The following is a 13,691-nucleotide window of genomic DNA, read 5'->3' on the forward strand; positions in this document are numbered from 1 at the left end:
TCCTCTGTCATTTAATAGCTTCCTTGATTCAGAATTGCAGTGGAAGAGGGTGTTCTTACTGTGTAGAAGTTCATTGAGATGGTAAAGAATGGGGGGCTAGGCAACTGTTGGTTGGTGTGGCCTCCTTAAACCAGCTGTTGTGATGTTTTTTGCAAGGTAATTAAACAAAGTGATTTCGTTCCATGATGTGTCTGTTTTGTTTTGTTTTGTTTCATAGCTCACAGCAACCTCAAACTCCTGGGCTCAAGTGACTCTCCTGCTTCAGCCTCCTGAGTAGCTGGGACCACAGTGGCTAATTTTTCTATTTGTTATAGAGACGGTGTCTTGTTCTTGCTCAGGCTGGCCTCGAACTCCTGGCCTCATGTAGTCCTCCTACCTGGGCCTCCCACAGTGCTAGGATTCCAGGTGTGAGCCACAGTGCATGTCCTCAACATGTCTTTTAAGTTAAATCTATTATGTAGTCTCTAAGTATTGAATAAGCACCCATCCAGAGGATCTGACAGCTCCCTGGGGAGTTATGTAAGGAGTAGTTCACTAGCAAACATGCTGCTCAATAAAAAGGTTCCAGTTGCTACTGGCGTAGAATTCAATAAACTGAGCAGTAGCAGGAAACTGTTTAAAATACTATTTTAATCAGGTTAACGATAAAGGAAACGTGGGAATAGACCTATTATTGGGTGGGTTCCCTGTGGCCAGGTCAGCACTGCATGTCACTGTTCCCTAGTATTTCCAATTAATTGGTTGCAGATGAAAACCATTCTCTTGATATAGGCAGTTCCCTTACAGGTGTTTTTCTTCTACTTAAGGCATTGTAGCCTCCATTCCTAGAAGACTCAAGCTAGCTGCATTCACCCACTTCGTGTCAGGGAAGGACTTAAGACAATGAATGGACTTTTCTAAAGTGAACCCATCCTCATAGCTCAAAATTTCATTCTGTTAGGAGTTGATCTCCAGCCTATGTTTTGCTCTGCAGTTTTCATACTTTGAAAAGTACATTTCAGGCTGGGCACGGTGGCTCATGCCTATAATCCTAGCACTCTGGGAGGCCGAGGTGGGTGGATGGTTTGAGCTCAGGAGTTTGAGACCAGCCTGAGCAACAGTGAGACCCCATCTCTACTAAAAATGAAAAAATTAGCTGGGCATGGTGGCACATGCCTGTAGTCCCAGCTACTCAGGAGGCTGAGGCAGGAGGATTGCTTGAGCCCAAGAGTTTGAGGTTGTGAGCTAGGCTGACGCCACGGCACTCTAGCCTGGACAACAGTGAGACTCTGTCTCAAAAAAAAAAAGTACATTTTATAGGTTCCATTATCTGATTTTTATTCCTTTCAAGTTTCAGAGACCTCCATTATTACTGCAAGGCAAGTGGGGTTCTGGTAAAGGAACAGATTATTCAGCTACAGCTGCCTGTCCTCATCTGTACTCATGGAGTGCCTCTGCCTCAGTGCTCAGTTCCTGAAAGGGGCCAAGACTCCATGCCCTGAGGACCTGAATGACCACAAACAATTCACTTATGGCCAGGCCCCAAGGATAGTCCCTCTTGGATTTATAGTAGGGTCCTTTGCTCATTTTCCTGGAGGCTTAGGACGTCTGAGAGTCCACAGTGTTAGTGCCCAGGTGCCCCTCGTGTCCAAGGTATAATGGTGTATGGTGGGTATCCAAATATTGCTGAATCAATCAAAGAAAAATGAACTACTGACACTGACAAAAATGTAAGAGTGGCTGGTCTGTCCTCTGCCTGTTAGGAGTCATGGCCATAAGGAGAAGGTCATAGAATAATACACTTGGTGCACTGGCCTTTTGCACTAAGGTCAGAAGGGATTTTGTGATGCATTGAAAATACAGTCGGCCCTCTGAATCCCAGCGTTCTGCATCTGTAGATTCAACCAACTAAGGATAGAAAAAAATACTTGGAAAAAAAAATGGACAGTTGCTTCTATACTGAACATGTACTGACTTTTTTTTCTTGTCATTATTCCCTAAACAATACAGTGTAACAACTATTTACATAGTATTAGGTATTATAAGTAATCTAGAGATGATTTAAAGTATGTGAGAGGATATGCATAGGTTATTGGGAAATACTGTGCCATTGTATATAAGGAAATTGAGCATCTGTGGATTTTGGTATCCATGGGGGTCCTGGAACCACTCCCCCAAAGATACCTTATAAGCCAGCAAGAATCAAATCTATAGCTTAGGCAACCAAAGCAAAATTGGACAAATGGGATCACATCAAGCTGAAAAGCTTCTGCACAGCAAAGGAAACAATTAACAAAGGGAAGAGACAACCCACAAAATGGGAGAAAATATTTGCAAACTACCCATCTGACAAGGGATTAATAACTAGAATATATAAGGAGCTCTAACAACTTGATAGGAAAAAATCAAATAATCTGATTAAAAACTGGGCAAAGGATCTGAATAGTTCTCAAAAGAAGACATACAAATGGCCAACAGGTATATGAAAAATGCTCAACATCATTAGTCATCAGAGAAATGCAAGTCAAAACCACAGTGAGATATCTCACCCCAGTTAAAGTGGCTTTTATCAGAAAAACAGGCAATAATGAATGCTGGCAAGGATGTGGAGAAAGAGGAATGCTCATACAATCTTAGTGGGAATGTAAATTAGTGCAACCATTATGGAGAACAGCATGGAGGTTCCTCAAAAAACTAAAAACAGAACTACCACTTTACCCAGCAATCCCACTGATACGTATTTATCCAAAAGAAGGGAATTTAGTATATTGAAAAGATATCTACATGCCCACGTTTATTGTAGCACTATTCACAATAGCCAAGTTTTGAAATCAACCTAAGTGTCCATCGGTGAATAAATAGATAAAGAAATTGCGATACATAAACACAGTGGAATATTATATAGCCACAAAAAAACGAAATCCTGCCATTTTCAACAACATGGATGGGACTGGAGGACATTATGTTAAGTGAAAGAAGCCAAGCACAGAAAGACAAGTCTCAAACGTTCTCACTCATATGTGGGAGCTAAATATTAAAAACAATCGATCTCATGGAGACTGAGAATAGAATGACAGTTACCAGAGGTTGGGAAGGGTAGCAGGGAGGGAGGATAAAGTGGGGATGGTTAATGGATGCAAAAATATAGATAGGATGAACAATATTTGACAGCACAACAAAGTGTAATCAACAAGTTAGGGTGTACTTTAACTAAAAGAGTAGCATTGGAATGTTCCTAACACAAATGATACATGCCTGAAATGATGAATACCCCAATTACCCTGATTTGATTAATTCACATTGTATGCCTGTATCAAAACAGCACATGTGCCCTACAAAGATGTACAACTATTATGTACCCATAATAATTAAAAATAAAAATTAAAAAATCTGCAGCTTAGAATCTGAGGGTAAAAATAGTCCTATTAACAGTAAGTATTAATAAAAGGAAGAGTTCCAGAGTTTTCATCCTTGGAGAATTTGCATTTCAATGTGTTGTATTTCAGCAAGTTGGAGGCCTTCATACTTAGAGCTCATACCCTGAAGTCTTTGAGCTCCTTTCTATACAGCAATTCAGCAAAAACTTCCCCCAGGGTGAAACAAACAGATGGTCAGCATGATATGCAAAGAGCACTGCCACTCACGCAACATGAGGTTAATCCAGGCTCTCCTACTCACCTACTTGGTGACCTTGAGCAAGTTACATTCTCTTTAAAGTTTGCTTAATACCAGAGTTTTGGGGTCCAGGTCAGATTGTGTTTGAAGGGCTTTGTAAAATGCTAATCAAATAGGTATTTGGGCTCAGCTCCTGTGTAAAGCACTGTATTACCCACCCCACAATTTAGAATATTAACAGAATTAAGCATCTGAAAAAAAAGTGAGGGAGAGCAATAAAGAATGAGTGTCTACTGTGTGCCAGCTTGTTGCATACATTATTTCCAATTCTGTCAGCCTCTTAAAGTAGAATCATACTGATGAGAACCCTGACCTCAACTTGCATGACGTTACAGTCCATATGCTCTTCCCGGGCCTTGGGACTTCTCCCAGTACAAACTGCAGGCTGAAAACAAAATGGGTTAAAGAAGGTTCTTTAGATGAAATTATTACGGAGGGCAGATCAGAGGTGGATTCCGGAAGGGGAAGTTCCCTAACCTTAGGGCAGCCAAACTGGGCCTGAGTGGGCCCCGATGTCTGGGTCCCTGCGACAGCCACGGCTGTCAGCTGCAGCAATCGTGTGCTGAGGCATTCTCCAGGGTCTTGCTCTCAGCACACATGGAAATTAAAATCACTTCCAGAGAAGCAAGTGTGTTCCTCACAGGCTGTCTTTGTCTCCTCAGGGCCTGGAGGCCAAGTGAGCCGTAGAGGGAAGACTGGTCACCTCATGCTGTCCTGCCTGGTCCCAGGCCACCCGAGCTTCCCTCATCCTCCACCAGAGGTCACCCCCTGATGAGACTCAGCCCCGTGCCCTGTCCCTGCTGAGCCTTGGCCTGCATCCCAGGTTTGCAGTTGTGATTTATTTTTGGCACGTCAGCCTTCAGTCATCAAGTAGCAAACCCCAAAAGAAGAACAGCAAGATATCTTACTCTGGCCACAAGTGTCTGCTTGGGACACGGCTTCTGCCCTCTCTGGTCCCCTCTTCCCGAGGGGCTCTGGGACCTTTGGGATTCTTGTCAAGCTCATTAGAGGGCCCGCAAGGACCTAACGGTGAGTAGCCAGGCCAGCAATGGACAAAAGCCAGCAGCAGGCGGAGAGAGGGGAGGCTGTGGGGTGGAGAAGACAGAAACCCCCGAATCCATTAGATCCATTTCTCTTCTCTGCTGAAGGCAGATGGACCTGGGAGAGTGGCCAAATTGACTCTCCAAACTCCCCTTTGGGGAGGTTCCTACAGAAAGTGGGTCCCTGTGTCTATGTTTGGACTTTCAGAGTTTGGGGGAGGGATGTTATGTTCCACAAAGGACTCGGCCACCTATTCCCATTTGGAGACCCTCTCCAAAGGGGTCTTGGAAAAATTGTGAGGGATGGGTGGGCCAGCAGACAGAGGTACAAAGTTGGCCCCATTCAGGCCTCAGAGCAGGGGATGGGGCAAGATAAACATTCTCCCAAGCCCGCCCCCGGGAAAGGCGAGTGCAGCCAGAACTCGGCCAAGCTGGCTGTGCCAGGGAAAGGAGGCCCGGGCCCAGGATGGCATCAGGCGGGTGGGGGTGGTGGGCTACAGATACACTTTCTGCCCGTGGAGGGCTGGGGAGGGGAGGAGGTTGGTGCTGCTCAGCTCTGGGAGGTGAGGGACACAGATGCTCGTCTTGGGAACCTAGGACTTGCCAGGAAATACGCTTGTTTTGTGGGGAACAGAGACTCCTGGGCCTCCTCAGGTCGCTGATGGGGCAGAGGAGGCTCGTGGGCAGCCCAGTTGCCTGCTACTGAGAGGACTTGCTGTTCTAAACCTTCCCCTGGTAACCAGGCACCCAGTAGTGAGGACACCAGGATTCCTGGAACAGCCAGCCCCATCTCCGAGGCAGCCAAGGCTGCTGCTTGGCTGGTCAGCAGATTGGCACCTTTGAGAGGCCAGGCCTTCCTGGGCCCAGAAGGAGTGGGGGAAGTGGGGCAGGAGGCAGCTTTGGTCCTGCTGAGTGGCAGCGTGTGCCTGTTTTCTACCTGCCGCTTCCTGTTTGTTGGTAGATGATTTCCTGCATTCTTCAAATCCTGCATCTGAGGCAGGAGTTCAGTTCCCAGGTCGGAGTCTCTGTGTTCCTGAAGCAAGACCAGCCAGCTCAGCTCCTCTGTGGCCCGGCCTGAGCGTCCTGGCTCTGTACTGCCCCACGCTGCAGCGGTCCCACTCAGGGCTCAGTGGCTGTCATTAGCTAGGATGTGGGGCATCTTGCCACCAGGAGCCTGGACCAAAGGCATCGCTGCCCAAACATCAGCTCACATCTAGGGAGCAGTGCCTGCTGTGCCTACAGGGGGCACAAAGGGCAGAGATGGCTGGGACATCCTAGAGAAGACCACCATCCACTGGGGGAGACGACAGCACACGCGACACGCAATACCTCGGCTGGGTCCAGGACTCACCCACCCAGCTCTGCCTCCCTCAGAGCACTGGGCATGGTGCTCGGCAAAGAGCGGGTGTTCAGTGTCTGTCGAATGAGGAAGGAATGAACGAATGAGTGAGCGACTGTGAAATTAATTTATGGACAGATGAGTGAGGAAGGAGCAGGCGGGTGAACCGCAGGAAGCGTGTCCCAGAAGGAGGGGTGTTTTCAGGGTAGGACAGTTACAACTGGGGAACATGCATAGAGGCCACAGGGGTGGCATATTAAGAAGGAAATCGTGCAGCTTCTCACCTTTTCCTCAAGGGCAGAGAGCAGACAGGACCAGGAACAGCAGGACCAGCTCAGCTCCTCAGAGAGGAAAGGAAACTGCACTTTAATTTGCCCTCTGCAGTTTCTTTGTGGTTCTTTCTAAAAGCAAGGGCCTGCTGGCTGGTCAGTGCTAACCTTCGGCCTGGCCTAGGCCGGCCTGGCTGACAGTCTGCCGCCCCCGCCTGGAACTGGAAGGAGCCACACGGTCTCCTGGGGACACAGGCTGTACAGCCAGTGGGAAGATGCAGGCGGACTCCTCCCAAAGGTGCAGGCAGTGAGAGGGAGGAGAGTCCAGAAGAAGGGAAGCCGGTTAACCCCGGGGGAGGGGTGGGTGCCAGAAAGGGCTAGAAAGGAAAGCTGGCCGAATGTTTTCAATTTACAAACATTTATTTCGCACATTCACCACAGGCCACCCTTGTGCCAGGAGATGTAGAGGTGCGTGAGAAGCAGCTCAGCCCTCCAGGGGCACATCCCCTGGGGCAGGAGGCTGACAGCTTCTTTCTCCACCCACCGCCCCCCCAGAACCCCTCGGAGTCACCCCTGTGGAGCTGAGCATGACTCGGGACGAGGCACTGCCCGACTCCTACTCCGCGCAGGGCTTCTATGAGAATTATGAGCCCAAGGAGATCCTGGGCAGGTAAGGCCCAGACTTTCCCCGCGAAGTGCTGGCCTGGGCTCCAGCAGGCCCAGCGGTCTCTGCTCCACCCTGAGGACTGACCCATTTCCATCCCCAAAGCAGTGTCCACTTGGAGAATCCCTGGGTTTGGGGTCCTGCCCTCCTGCAGCCAGGACAGATGAGGAGGGTATGAGATCAGAGACCTCTCCCAGCAAAAAGTTCCCCAGTGCTGTTGACAAGCACGTCCAAAGCCAGCTCTGGGCCAGGGTCTGGGACAGGGATCAGAGGGAAGGCCGTGGCCCTGAGCGTGTGCTGCTTCCTTCCATATGCTGAGGAAGGGCCCTCAGCTGGGAGTCCAGAGGCCTGAGACCAGGCTTATTACTCATCAGCTCTGGGCAAATCACCCCTCTGTGTCTTTATTTCATCGTCCACCGTCCCCAAAAGTTCACAGGATTTGGGAGAAAGTGTAACTCACATAACAAGGCAGAACGTCTCTGCTGCAGCCTGGACCTGGGACTCCCCCTGGGGTGAGGGGCCCCGCAGACCATCTGTCCTCTGCACCCCCAGGGGCGTTAGCAGTGTGGTCAGGCGCTGCATCCACAAGCCCACGTGCCAGGAATATGCCGTGAAGATCATCGACGTCACTGGTGGCGGCAGCTTCAGCTCCGAGGAGGTGCAGGAGCTGCGGGAAGCCACACTGAAGGAGGTGGACATCCTGCGCAAGGTCTCAGGGCACCCCAACATCAGTGAGTGATGGCCCCAAGCCACAGCAGGGTGCTCCACATGACTCTGCCCCGGTAACCCAAGTCTTGGAGTGTGGCCCCACCGCACAGCTAGCTAGAACCATCCAGAGCGTCTCCCGTGCCCTGAGGCTCGAGGTTCCCAGCTCCACCCTCACTGCTCCCACAGAAAGGGTCCCAGGCTGGGGGTGGATGCGGGTGGGGGAATGGGAGTTTGAAGTCCCCGGGCTGCCCAAACCCCTGGTTGGCCTCCTTTGAGCAGGGTCCTGATTCCCCCCTCAGCTTTGGCAGTTAGCGCACAGCAGCCTCCATCCCCGTGCTCCCCCGTGCCCTGGCTGCCCCTACCTGGGCTCCCCTGCTACCCGAGACGAGCCAGCCATTTCCATTTCAGTACAGCTGAAGGACACTTATGAGACCAACACTTTCTTCTTCTTGGTGTTTGACCTGTAAGTACCCAGCCCTGGAGTCAGCCACAGCCTGGGGCCTCTCGGAGAACCTCCACTGTGGTCCCCCACCCAGCGCTGTCTGGAGTCCAGCAGCCACCCCCGCACTGTGGATGCCAGGGAGGAGCACAGATGCTTTAGGCAGGTCAGCCCCTGGGCTCTGGCTGCCAGGTTTGGAAACCTGGGTCCACCACTTACGGGCTGGATCGTTCCTTTACGTATCAGTTTTCTCACTGGTATTACAGCAGTAATAACAGCACAGTGACTGGCACAATGTAAATGCTAATAATTATCAACTACAGTGACAACGATGATGGTGGGTCACTTGATATTTATTCCAGGCACTGAGGATACAGCAATGAAAAGACATGCAAGGTCCCTGACCTGTAGTTACGTACGTGGACAGTAGTCCCCCCTCACCCGCAGTTTCGCTTTCTGAGGTTTCAGTTACCCGCCATCAACCGTGGTATGAAAATGGGTGAGTTCAGCACATTAAGATGTGTAGAGAGAGACAGAGATACCACATTAGCATAATTTTATTACAGCATATTGCTATAATTGTTCTATTTTATTATTGTTGTTAATCTCTCACTGTGCCTAATTTATAAATTACCATAGGTTTGTACGTACAGGAAAAAACATAGTATGTATAGGGTTTGGTACTATCTGAGGTTTCAGGCATCCACTGGGGGTTGGAACGTATCCCCTGCAGATAAGGGGGGACTACTGTGGAGACATATAAAGCAGAACAGGGGCAAGAGAGAGAGAGAGAGACAGGGGCTTCTTTCAACAGAGCAGTCAGGAAAGGCTGTCCAGGAGGGGACTTGAGCAGAGACCAGGATGAATGAGGGAGGGATCAGAGCAAAGCCCTGGAGAAAGACCTTGGAGCAAAAGAGCGAGCCAGGACATGGGCCCTGCAGCCGGATGGGCCGGCATGTTCCAGGCAAGGGGGGGGGGACGGGGCATGGGATTAGGGGTGAAGGGGGTGGAATGAGCTTGTGGAGAGTGGCTGGACGTGAGGTGGGTCAGTACCAAAGACCAGATTCTGCGGCATTTCAGCCATGACAAGGAGCCTGGAGGGCCGAGAGCGGGAGGGTGATGGGATCTGATTTACTTTTCACAAGGATCCTGCTGGCTGTCTGGGGATGAGTGTAAGGAGGGAAGAGTGGAGACAAGGGGGAGGCAGCAGTATCCAGGGGACAGGCAAGTGATCAGGGTGGCACTTGGGGTATTGTCCAAAAATCAAAATCCTCATCTTCATCATCATTCTCTGCTTCTGCACCAGTAGGGTTAGTGCGATGGACTCCTTATCGCTACACATCAAATGTGAACACACGAAGTGCTCTGGGAACTGTGCGTTCAAGTCTTAACCATCATTCTTATTAGAAATGTTCCCAGGGAAGGTAGCTCTTCAGCCCCTGTGCCCCCTCCCCATTCAGTTCTCACTACAGAATGTGCATCTCTGCTGCGACGTGAGTCATTACTGTAGGGGTGTCTTGATTTCTCCACACAGAACTGCTAACTTAAGGACTGGATATACTCGGGAAAACTATTAGATTTTGTATTGCTGGAACATTTCATATAGTAGCTCTACTGAGTATGTGAAGAATTATCTGACTTTGAGACACGATTTAACTTGGCACGTGTGCACAATTCAACCGTCAGCTCCAGGAAGGCAGGAGCCTGCAGGCGAACCTTGCACAGGCCCTGGTGTTGCCTGGTAAATCTTTGTTCTGCTGCTAATAGCGAGTTCTTCTAGTATCCTTCAAATGAACTAGAATGACAAAAACTAGATTCACACATTGTCTTTTAGGAACAGTACAGATATCATATAAAACCAGGCTCACTTCTGAGTGGCAAATTCTAGGTTGTCTTCTCAAACAGGGCCCCCTCCCTACTCCACCAGCCAGACCCACAGGTTTTCATGCCTCTTCATGAAGCTGGCCAAAAATCTTCTCCCTTCATTTATTCTCCTCCCCTTTTGCTCTAGGGATCCCACTGCTTTCCCTGGAGGGGCGAGCAGGTGGGGGCAGGAGGTATCTTTTTGCATTTAACCAAGGGAGACTTTCCTAGGACCCCTCTGGACTCGGCCAGCTGCACCCGTCCCGGCTCTGCTCAGTGACACTGTCCTGTACACCCCGTGGGGGCAGCTCAGATGTCTTTAACCTTTGAAGAAGCTGCTTGGGGAAGCTATTTTTAATGCTGCCCTGAGGAGCCCTCCAAGGTATAACTAGATTGTTCTAGCAGAGACCTCTTTCTAGATCATCCCAAGGAGATTGAACCACAATTCTTAATCCTACAATGAGCAATCTGCTCTTCCAACATTTGCGCAGCCAGTTATTTCCACTTGTTCCCTGGGAAAGATCAGGATACTCATGTCCTTCTGATCTGGGTCTGGGGCCCTGGGCCAGTGGCTCAGGGTCCCCTTTTCAGCCCCCAGCCCTGACAGATCCCAGTCCATGATGTCACTGCACAGACGGGGGGACCCTCACCTCCTCTCCAGCCTCCTTTGCTCTTCTTCCATTTCTTCCCAGACAACTTCTCTACTCACTCCCCCAGTTCTCCTCTCCCCAGACTTGGCTCACTCTGCTTGTGGAAGTGTTAGGGTGGGAGACAGCTCTCTGGGAGAAAGGAGGTGGTGGTCTTGGGGCCAATCCAGCTGCAAATCCTCTGTCCCCACAGGATGAAGAGAGGGGAGCTCTTTGACTACCTCACTGAGAAGGCCACCCTGAGCGAGAAGGAGACAAGGTGAGGGTCCATTGGCCTCTCTCCCCACTCCCTTCCCTACGTCCTACTGCCACAGGCACTGAGGTCATGGGGGAGGCACGCTGCATTCGTCTGGGCTGGGAGTGTGCACCGCTGGCTTTAGCGGCCTCCTCCTCTCCTGGGCTCAGTCCAGACTAGCCCAGACTGTCCTGAGTCCTCCCTCACTTGCAGTGTGGCCAGTGTGTGAGATTTGGCCTCCCTGCCCCCGCAGAGCGGAGGAGTAACATGCGTCTGCCCCACTCTAGGAAGATCATGAGAGCCCTGCTGGAGGTGATCTGCAGCTTACACAAGCTCAACATCGTGCATCGGGATCTGAAGCCCGAGAACATCCTCCTGGACGATGACATGAACATCAAGCTCACAGACTTTGGCTTTTCCTGCCAGCTGGAGCCAGGAGAGAAGCTGCGAGGTCCGGTAACACAGCTTTGGCCTGTGTCAGGGGCTCAGGCTCTCTCACCAATTCTCAGGGACAGAGATTGCCTGGGTTTCCCCCTTAACTTAATTTTCCCCCAGAATAAAAACTCTACTATTTAGGTAAAAATCATTACCTGGAGAGGGGCTACGACTCTCTTCAGGTAACTCCTCTTCTGAGAAATGAGCTGAGCCAGGCTCCTGTTGCCCAAGTCCAGGCCAGGATGCCTAGAAGTGACCAGGGAACCAATGGGCCTCAACGGCAGCCCCATGAGCCAGTACCCTACCCTTGCTCTTGGCCCTGAAGTTGGCCGGTGTTAGGAGAGTCCCAGCCCAACCACCATTCCTGTCCCATCTCCATTGTTCCTTTGGACTTCCTCTTCTGAGTGTCCTATGCTGACCTGTCCTGATGCACCCACTCCTGCAGAGGTCTGTGGGACCCCCAGTTATCTGGCCCCTGAGATCATTGAGTGCTCCATGAACGATGACCATCCAGGCTATGGGAAGGAGGTGGACATGTGAGTGTGTGGTCAGGAGAAGGGACGGGGCAGGGGAGGTGAGCCCATGGCAGGAGCACTTGGCTGGGCAGGGAGGGAACCGTGGGAACTACAGCCAGACCCCGGACGCTGGCGTAGTGAGCGGCCCTCGCACCCCAGGTGGAGCACAGGTGTCATCATGTACACCCTGCTGGCTGGCTCCCCACCCTTCTGGCACCGGAAGCAGATGTTGATGCTGAGGATGATTATGAGTGGCAACTACCAGTTTGGCTCACCTGAGTGGGACGATTACTCGGACACTGTGAAGGACTTGGTGAGAGGCCAAGCCTACTGGCTCCTGGGCTCGGGCGAGGGGAAAAGTCCACGACGGGGCGGGAGTATACCGCGCCACAGAATGGAGGAGCCCACCGAGACACACCCCATGTCTCCTGAAATGCCAGAAGGGCCCCTGCCTTGACCTTCTCCGTTCCCCTCTGCTGTTCTCTCAGATCTCTCGCTTCCTGGTGGTGCAGCCCCAGAGCCGCTACACAGCGGAAGAGGCCTTAGCGCACCCCTTCTTCCAGCAGTATGTGGTGGAAGAAGTGCGTCACTTCAGCCCCCGGGGGAAGTTCAAGGTACTGAAGCTTCCCTTGACCCAGGCCCTGGAGCAGTTGCTGCTGGCTCCCGAAGTCCAGGCCTGCAAGCCCCCGCCAGAGCACCTGCCCCTCCCCTCCCACCCACCCTGTGATGGTTCCAGTTCAACTTCTGGTTTCAGAGAAGGCAGGTGTCAGCTGACTGGCTCCGTCAGCCTAAGGCCCTGCGGATGCTGGCAGGGTGGGGATGGGGGGACATGAAGAAGGGCCCAGCAGAAGCCATCTAAGGCTTCATGGCAAACAAGCTCAGGGCCCCCCTGTGCTGGAGGGGCAGGGGCCAGCAGCGGGTGGGGCTGCCAGCTCAGGGTTCTCTGTCCTGGCCCTCTGCAGGTGATCGCTGTAACAGTGCTGGCTTCGGTGCGGATCTACTACCAGTACCGCCGGGTGAAGCCGGTGACAAGGGAGATCGTCATCCGCGACCCCTACGCCCTCCGGCCTCTGCGCCGCCTCATTGATGCCTATGCTTTCCGAATCTATGGCCACTGGGTGAAGAAGGGGCAGCAGCAGAACCGGGCTGCCCTCTTTGAGAACACACCCAAGGCTGTGCTCCTCTCCCTGGCTGAGGAGGACTTCTGAGGGGCTGGCAGATGGGGTAGGGTTGGGGGGCAGGTAGGGAGGGGAAGCTGCAGAAATACATGTCAAAGGAGTGAGATCATGTGCAGGCCTCTGTGCAGAAGAGCACCGGGCTGGGGTCAGGAACCCCTGCGATGGAGGCCATGATCCCTCTCAAAGGCTCTGCACACGAGGAGCGGGTGTTCCCACCACACAGCAACGAATGCGGACCAGGCCAGCCCCAGTGGTGGGGAGGGAGACCAGATGTGGTCCGAGAATCAGGAGCTCTCCTGCTTTTCCACGTCCCAGTTGTGCCACCTCAGTTTCTGCTTATGGGAGGCCTTGAGTTCCTGACACTCGGGCCCTCTTCCCTTCAGGTCCCGGGGTGAGGATAAAAGATACAGAAATATCTGAGACACACAATCGGAGGTTTTACTAACCGGACAACATCCAGTGACGCCACAGGAGCAGGTTACTCTCTAGGGACATACTTTTAGAGGCATATACATACTTAGAGACCTTATGTAATTAGCAATACAAGGGGAAGCTTCCGATGCTTGTCTTTCTGGAGTGTTATTTACTTTGTGATTCCCACAATGCACAGCTTCACCTGGTAAATCATTCGGTTCTCCCAGACCCTTTCTTTAAGACTGACATTGTGCTTTAAAGAGCCCACGTGACTGCGTTTTACACACAGGG

General features: G+C 51.5%; 1 protein-coding gene across 3 annotated transcripts; it reads left to right on the forward strand.

The window, feature by feature from the left end:
• Positions 1-4,509: 4,509 nt before the first annotated feature.
• PHKG1 (phosphorylase kinase, gamma 1 (muscle)) lies at positions 4,510-13,526 on the forward strand. Of its 3 annotated transcripts, none has more exons than XM_012640291.1 (10): positions 4,510-4,683; positions 6,858-6,972; positions 7,519-7,697; positions 8,083-8,137; positions 10,817-10,882; positions 11,146-11,309; positions 11,739-11,829; positions 11,968-12,121; positions 12,297-12,422; positions 12,771-13,088. In XM_012640291.1, exons 2-10 carry the CDS (start codon positions 6,890-6,892, stop codon positions 13,014-13,016), a joined length of 1,164 nt encoding a protein of 387 aa, XP_012495745.1. In that variant the 5' UTR covers positions 4,510-4,683; positions 6,858-6,889; the 3' UTR covers positions 13,017-13,088. The 3 variants fall into 3 exon arrangements, with proteins under 3 accessions (XP_012495745.1, XP_012495746.1, XP_012495744.1); XM_012640292.1 differs by having other exon boundaries at positions 4,577-4,683; positions 7,519-7,675; positions 8,088-8,137; positions 12,771-13,526; XM_012640290.1 differs by lacking the exon at positions 4,510-4,683 and having other exon boundaries at positions 6,890-6,972; positions 8,083-8,140; positions 10,811-10,882; positions 12,771-13,016.
• The last annotated feature ends 165 nt before the right edge of the window (positions 13,527-13,691 follow it).

The sequence above is a fragment of the Propithecus coquereli genome, unplaced genomic scaffold, assembly GCF_000956105.1.
Source record: "Propithecus coquereli isolate 6110/MARCELLA unplaced genomic scaffold, Pcoq_1.0 Scaffold150, whole genome shotgun sequence".
Taxonomy (NCBI): Eukaryota; Metazoa; Chordata; class Mammalia; order Primates; family Indriidae; genus Propithecus; species Propithecus coquereli.

Excerpts from the sequence above, each read along its gene's own strand:
- PHKG1 (XM_012640290.1), top strand. The coding sequence starts at position 6,890 with ATGACTCGGGACGAGGCACTGCCCGACTCCTACTCCGCGCAGGGCTTC. Across the intron at positions 8,141-10,810 it reads TTCTTGGTGTTTGACCTGTA|CCACAGGATGAAGAGAGGGG; the intron begins AGTACCCAGCCC and ends AATCCTCTGTCC. Across the intron at positions 11,310-11,738 it reads GCCAGGAGAGAAGCTGCGAG|AGGTCTGTGGGACCCCCAGT; the intron begins GTCCGGTAACAC and ends CCACTCCTGCAG.